Genomic DNA, 8,000 nt, shown 5'->3' with positions numbered 1-8,000 from the left:
ACAGAGCTAGTTCCAGGACAGGCTCCAAAGCCACAGAGAAACCCTGTCTCAAAAAACCAAAAAAAAGCACTACAATACCCACAATTTAAAAATAAATAAATCTTAAAAGGGGGGGGGGCACACCACAGTTGGGGAGGTGGCTCAGCAGGTAAATAACCTGCCATTCAAGCACAAGCATCAGAGTTCAAATACCCAGAACATGTGTAAATGTGGGGAGGGCCCTTGTAACTCATGGAGACACGCTTCCCAGAGCAAGCTAGTTAGCTAAACCACATGGGAGAGTCCTGGGTTCAACTGAGACCCTGTCTTAATAACCATGCACACCTAAGTATGCACATGCTCCATACATATTTGAAAACATTTTAATTAATAAATAAAAGGGGAGGTGGTGGTGAAGGGATGACTCAGAGGTTAAGAGGATTGGCTGTTCTTCCAGAGCTCCTGAGTTCACAACCATATAATTAGATCTGGTGCCCTCTTCTGGTGTGCAGGCATATACACAGGCAAAAACACTGTATACAGACTAAAGAAATAATAAACAAAAGGGGCCACCTTCAATAAATATTATTGCTGACAAACCTGCCTTTAGATTTCAAAGCACATCACGGCAACCATCCCCTCAATATTAAAAGAAGTAAACAAGGCAAGCACTAATTTCATCCAATCTACCAGGAAGTGGGGATTCTGAAGAGTTAGCACTGAGGGTGTGTCTAGAATCTGAGTTTCACAATTCATAAAGTGGCATCAATCATTTAACTTATATTTTACCTGGCACCATCTGGCCTCTGAGACCCTCCACTTCTGGCCCTTAAAACAGATCCTGTTCTTCTCCTCACTCGCACTGGCCCCACGCTGTGGTTTGAAGGTGGCGGTCTCAGCAGCTCCAGCATGTTATGGAGTCTCTGCAGCCCACTAATGAAGTTGTTCATCGAAACCGCCGTCGCAGCTCGGATACTCTCGTTAGCACCAGATCCCCGCCTACGCGCTTCTGAAGTTCCTGGAGTGACTGCCTCCACATTGCCTTCTGAGAGCTGGGCATCCTCTGTCAAATCAATGGATGCTGGTGGCACAGGCTGTAAGAGGGGCAGTCCTCCTTGGCTGCTGACCACTTCAGCTGGGGCAGGCTGACCAAGTGCTCCTCCTTGGCTGCTGACCGCTTCAGCAGGGACATGCTGACCAAGTGCTCCTCCTTGGCTGCTGACCGCTTCAGCTGGGGCAGGCGGGAGGAGGGGTGGCCCTTGGCTGGTAACGTCAGTTGGAGCAGCCTGTCCTGTAGTACCATCTAATGGTACTTGAAGATCACAGTCCATTGCCTCCTGAGCCATCACTAGAGATAAAGCATTAAAAAAACCAACAACAATTGTACAGTTGATATAAGCAGTCTTTTAGAATTTCTGCTTAAGATTCTTTTTAGCAAATCAGCAAATTAGAAAAACCTTAAAAATTAATGAAGTAAGAAATGTTTTGGCAACCAACTCTAGAGCCTGGAGGATCACCATGAATTCAAAGCCATCCTGGGCTACAAGACAAGAGAAGAGCTAACCAAACCATTTACAACCATTTTCCTATAATCATAGTATATATGTGTGTGTGTGTAGTATATATGTCCCAAAATATAAAGACCAATAATAAGGAGGCTTAATATTGTATTAAAAAGTAATCTCCCAGAAACCCTGCAATTTTGTCTCAACCAACATAAAGACATTTATCAAAAAACAAAATGTTACACCTAACAGGTAATATTAATCTTTCATAACATCAAAAGTGACAAAGGATATAGAGAAATGCCATTTTTTGGTACATGTGGTACTGGGACTGAATACAGAGCCCTGTACACACTAAGCGTATTGCTCTACCACTTAGCTCTACCCACCCATCTACTATCAGCCAAGCCACAGAAGACATTTTTACATTTGTAAGATAAAATTTAAATTCCTTTGAGAAAAAGCAAAAGTGAAACTGGGGACTGAAGCTCGGGTACTAGCCTAGTATACAAAGGTATTTGGATTAACCTTGGCACATATGCAAATACATCAAAGCTAAATTTGCTGGGCTTGGTGACATATCTGTAATCCTAGCACCGACAGGGTGAAAGCAAAGGCAGGAGAATAGTGAACTGGGCTAGCCTGAACTACAAAGTAGGTTTCAGAAACCTGAACTACTTCGCAAAACCATACATCTATGTAAATTTAATTAATTAAAAAACACAGTCCAAGACCTACTAGATCTGAGTAATGAATGCACAGAATTTTTTATTCTAATTTTCAGCATGGTTCTATATTTTAAAAAGAAATCCTCCTATCTCATGCGGAGAGCAACCATTGTTCTGATTTCAAATGGAAGGTAACAGCAGAGAATTCCACACAGTATCGATTTCATAGCTGGTGCTGTATCCTCTCAAGGAAAAAACTCCAACAAATGATAAACCAAAACCACAACAACTAAGAACATGCCAGGACCTATACACTACTAAAACCGCAGTAGACTTGTATAAAAGAACCTAGCAATTTTAACTCTTTATGCAAAAAAGGCTATGCTTAAAAATTTTTTCACTTCTCCTCGAAAACACGTAAACTAACGCTTTTAATGTGTTCTAAGGTTTACCGACATCCTTACAAGAATTATCTTAAAAGACCCTGCTGTTGCTTAGTGTCCTAACAATAATTCCGTCCTTAGAGAAGATAGTCTCAAATTTGAGGGCAGTCCGGGCTCCAGAGGGAGACATCACAAACAAGCAAGCCTAAGCTACGTATAGATGCATTCTAGAGACATTACTTCAGACTTATGCAAACAAAAGACAGGATCAGATCAATAGAGGCAGACTTGAGGGACACACGACCGTCCACTCCGAAGACCACTTTTTACAGGCGGCTATTTAAAGTTTACAATTAAGTTAGCTAACTTAATCGCGTAGGAAGAAAGCAATAAACACAACCATTCCCAAATCCTGTGCACGAACCCAGGATTTTGTCTGAAACAAAACCACTTGCCCGCCGCCTCTTCTTTACCCTCAGCACGTCACCACACACACACACACACACATACACACACACAAACCCAAACAAACAAAAAACCAAAAAACGCTAGCGTGATGGCCACGAAATGTCAGCGGCCCTAAAAAGGTGAACTTCACATCTGCCATCTTACAAGGAAGCTTCAGAACCAGAAGGCAGGGGCGACGACCCCAATAAACAGGGCGTCTGGAGTCGGTGGGGATTCAGTCTGACCTGGGTTCAGATCCAGGCTCCCCCTTTTAGTTTCTGGAAAACCTAAAGTTTCCTAACCTGTCTGTCCAAATCTGCTCACCCGCAGCCACGAGATAACGAGAATACCCAAGTCACAGCTCGGCTGGCCTGGTAAAATTGCAGTTCTGTAACACAGCGAGAGACAAGGGCCAAAGAGAACCTGGCGCTCGAGCGCACCGGAGGCACCTGGAGAACTATGCCGCACGGGCCCCCAAACGCGCAAGCGGAACCCCGCTTCAGTTCCTTCCGGAGAGCTCCTCGTCTCCGCCTTTCTCGCCCCGGACCCCCCACATTCCTCGGGACTCAAGGAAGAAAGTCCGAGGTCCCCAGCCCTGGTAGAAGGACACCGCAGAGTGCGCAACCCGCCTTCAGCCAACCGGACTAGGCCCCGCGACCAGACACAGGCCAAGGGAAGATGATCCGCACCCAGAGGCCCCGAGCTAAGGAGACGCAGGTACTTGCCTCACCTTAAACTACAGGAACCAGGTCGGACGCCCCGACCGATTGCGACTTCTGCTGTCGTTGCCGCGCAAAACTCGGAGCCCGCCGGCGCCAAACAACTCTTCGGACTCCTCGAGCGCCCCGTTCGAGCCAAGTTCAGCGAGCTCCTATTGGTCAGTCCCCGAAGTCGGCGACCAATACTATTTCTTCTTCTTCCATTGGTCGGCGCTGGCTGAACTAGTGGCTCTCTCATTGGCCAGCTCTTGATACTAGCTTGGCGAGAACCTCGTGCGGAAAAAATGCTCCTATAATTGGTAGAAATCCATGTCCGTCATCTCGCCCCGCCCCTGTACGGTAGAGCGTGAGCATTTTCTTCTTTTTTTTTTTTTCCTTAACTGTTTTGCATTTATTTGAAACGTCTAGCCGGAAGAAGACCCGAGGAAGAGAGTTCCTCATCCGTTTTTCTTCTTTTCTTATTCCTCTCCTCCGCTCCTCCTCCTCCTTTTCTATAATTTATTTTTATTTTACGAGCATTCATTGGTGTTTTGCCTGCACGGATGCTCTGTGTGAGGGTATCAGATCTTCTGGAACTGGAGTTACAGACAGCTGAAAGCTGCCATGTGGGTTATCTCTCCAGCCCCTCCTTCCTCTGCTGGAGGGATGACTCAGAGATTAAGAACATTGACTGTTCTTCCAGAGGTCCTGAGTTCAATTCCCAGCAACTACATGGCTGCTCACCGCCATCTATATGAGAGCTGATGTCAACACCCTGTGCAAAATCAATATTATTTTTAAAAAGTGACGTCCTCTGCTTTTCTCTAAGACTTCATTAAATAATATAGTAGTTTATCAGTGATATCATTGATAATGTTGTCCCTAGAATTCTGGAGTCCGTAAGAGCCACGAGACAACTCAGTTCATTTTTTCTCATACAGGGTTGGGCAGCTTGTCTTCAATGGTCAAAAAAAAAAAAAAAAAGAATTTGTACAGTTTCTTTAACTTTAAATTACTCCAATAAAATTTCTTGGAAGTATCACATAAGATTTTTCAAAGATGTTTCTGAAATTGTACTAGCTCTGTAGACCAGGCTGGAGATATCCGTTTGCCTCTGCCTCCTGAATGCTGGGATTAAAGGCGGGCGCCACCACCACCCAGCTATGTTTTTAAAATCAAAACTTCAGGCACAGATTACATTGCTGCATTTTTAGTTTATTAATTCAGCAGCCAATTTTTAGTAAAATTGCTAGAGGACAATATAAATAATAAATACTTCGTATATTTTCTCCTCTAAACTTGTTACCAAGGTCAGTACCAACTTATATTTATTTATATTTTATGTGCTGTGGTGTTTTGTGTTAGTTCACCCCTATCATCCCCGCATTCAGGAAACTGAAACAGTAGGATTAACTAGAATAAGCCTGGGTACATAGTGAGTTTCAGGACAGTCTGGGCTACAGAGTAAGAACCTGTCCTAAAAAACAAAAACAAGGGACTGGAGAGATTACTTAGTGGTTGTGGTAGTTTGAATGTAATTGGTCCCCATCGGCTCATAGAGAGTAGCATTATTAGGAGGTGTGACTTTTGTTGGACTAGAATGAATTTGTTGGAGGAACTGTGTGACTGTGGAAGTGGACGTTGTGGTCTCCTATAAGATCAAGCCACGCCCAGTGTCTCACACCACTTCCTGTCGCCTGCAGATAAAGAGGTAGGACTCTCAGCTTCAGTACCATGTCTGCTTGCACGTTTCCTTGTCCCACCATGATGACAATGGACTAAACATCTGAAGCTGTAAGACAGCCCATTCAGTGTCTTCCTTTATAGGAGTTTCCATGGTCACAGTGTCTCTTTGCAACAATTGAAACCCTAAGGCAGTGGCTAAGACCACCTGCTTCTCTTCACTTTGTCTTCCAGCATCCATGTAAGACATCTCCTGTGTGTAATTCCAGCTCCAGGGGATCTGATTGTAATTCCAGCTCCAGGGGATCTGATACCTCTGATGATCTCTGAAAGAAACTACGGTGTCATGTATGTGCCCACATGCAGACACACACACACCCCTACACAGAAATAGAAATAATGAAAATAAATCGTTTTTAAAACCCCATCAAGGGCTGGAGAGATGGCTCAGTGGTTAAGAGCATTGCCTGCTCTTCCAAAGAACCCGAGTTCGATTCCCAGCAACCACATGGTGGCTCACAACCATCTGTCATGAGGTCTGGTGTCCTCTTCTGGCCTACAGACATATATGCAAACAGAATAGTGTGTCCATAATAAATAAATAAATAAATAAATAAATAAATAAATAAATAAATAAATATTTAAAAAAAAATAAAACCCCATCAAGCTGGATAGTGGTGGTGCACACCTTTTCTCCCAGCCTGCACAGAGGACACCCAGTAACCAGGCAACAACCTATGTAAACAGTCAGAGGGGAAGCTAATGGCTCCTGATCTGATTAGCACATTCACCAGATGCTGCAATTTCTATGGGCCTAGGTCTGAAGTTTACACTTATTGCTCTAAGCGGTAGAAACAAACAGCCTGGGTCTCTAATTTACCAGATCCGACTGGCTTGGAACTCACAAAGATCCTCCTACCTCTACCTCCTAAGGGCTGGGATTGAAGGTGTGCACCACCACCATAAGTTATTGCTTAGAGCAATAAGTGTAAACTTCAGACCTAGGCCCATAGAAATTGCAGCATCATCCACTGGATGATGACTGAAAGTTTTGTTTTGTTTTGTCTTGTTTTTTGAGACAGGGTTTCTCTGTGTAACAGCCCTAGCTGTCCTGGAACTATCTCTGTAGACCAGGCTGGCCTCACACTCACAGAGATCTGCCTGCCTCTGCCTCCTGAATGCTGGGATTAACGGTGTGTGCCACCATCACCAGGCGATGACTGAACTTTTAATCTTTCTGCCTTACCTACCACTAAGTGGATTTTTGGGCATCAAACACAGGGCTTTGTACAAGCACTCTGTACAACAACATCACTGAACAACATCACTGGTCCCTAGATCACAACAATATGGAGATCTCTGGGACCTGATGTACAAAGTCAGACGTGATCAGAGGCCAGGCCGTGGACATCCAAACAGCAAGTTTTGTATTTAGTTCAGTGGGCAAAGGGAAGGGTTGTGCAGGATTCACTATTACTACTGTTGTGTAGCAAACACCCCAAAACTTAGCGGCTTAAGACAGGGATATATTTATTGAGCTCATGTTTTTGTAAATTGGCAGTAGGGTAGGCTCAGCTGGGTAGCTCTTAGATCTTAACTGGGCTTCCTCATGCAACTGGGTCAATTGCCAGGCTGACTGGCTGGCTTAGCATGAACTCAGATGGGACCATTTGCCACCACTCTGTGTAGCTCCTCCTCATCTACTAGCATGCCTACCACTCTTGTGCACGGGTGGGCACTGTTTCAGGAGAGGGAGGGAATATTTTAAAGCCTAGACTTGGAAGTGGTCCACTGTTCCTTCTTCCACATGCTGTTGAAACAATCAAGCCTTAGCTGGCTCAGATTCAAATGCTGGGGAAATAGAGGCCATTTCTTGATAGGATCCCTCAAATCATGAAAAGAGCCATGGACATAAAACCATTTACCAACTTTCGTAAATAATCTGCAGTTAATCTTAACAATATAGTTTTAGAAATACTGGGAATTCTTTATAGCTGGAATTGTTTTTTTGTTGTTGTTGTTTGTTTGTTTTTTGAAACCGGTCTCTGTATGCAATCGAGGTTGTCCTGGAAGTTGCTATGTAAACGGCTAGCCACAAACAGAGATCCACCTGTCTCTGCCTCCCAAGTGCTGGATAAAAGGCATGTGCTACCACTTTAGGCTGGAATTGTTTTCTTTCTTTCTAATCTTTTTTTCTTAATAATTTATTTTATTTTATGTGCATTGGTGTTTTGCCTGCATGTGTCAGATTCTCTGGAACAGGACTTGTGAACTGCGATGTGGGTGCTGGGGATTGAACCTGGGTCCTCTGGGAGAACAACCGGTACTCCTAACTGCTGAGCCATCTCTCCAGCCCCTTGGAGTTGCTTTCTATTTGTAACAAATAAGAACTTTGCCAGGTGTGGTGGCCCATGCCCTTAATCCCAACATTGAGGAGGCAAAACTAGAAGATTTCTTTCAGTTTGAACTCGGTCTGTTCTATATAGCCAGTTCCAAGCTAACAGGGGCTACATGGTGAGACTACATTTAAAAAAAAAAAAGCCGACCCATCTCGATGGTGGCGCACGCCTTTAATCCCAGCACTCGGGAGGCAGAGGCAGGCGGATCTCTGTGAGTTCGAGACCAGCCTGGTCTACA

General features: G+C 44.3%; 1 protein-coding gene across 2 annotated transcripts in view; it reads right to left on the bottom strand.

Annotated features, from left to right (window-relative positions):
* Rfwd3 (ring finger and WD repeat domain 3) overlaps positions 1-3,845 on the bottom strand; it is a 32,100-nt gene extending 28,255 nt beyond the window's left edge. For both annotated transcript variants that reach the window (XM_005345657.3, XM_005345658.3), the window contains exons 1-2: positions 3,713-3,845; positions 769-1,327 (exon numbers count right to left, since the gene is read on the bottom strand). In XM_005345657.3, the coding sequence (XP_005345714.2) occupies positions 769-1,325 (557 nt within the window). In that variant the 5' untranslated portion in view covers positions 1,326-1,327; positions 3,713-3,845. The remainder of the gene's footprint in view (positions 1-768; positions 1,328-3,712) is intronic.
* Positions 3,846-8,000: the final 4,155 nt, after the last annotated feature.

This window comes from Microtus ochrogaster, chromosome 4 (genome assembly GCF_000317375.1).
Source record: "Microtus ochrogaster isolate Prairie Vole_2 chromosome 4, MicOch1.0, whole genome shotgun sequence".
In the NCBI taxonomy this organism is placed as follows: domain Eukaryota; kingdom Metazoa; phylum Chordata; class Mammalia; order Rodentia; family Cricetidae; genus Microtus; species Microtus ochrogaster.
Note: the sequence above shows the minus strand (reverse complement) of the source record. Positions and strands in the feature narration are given on the sequence as shown.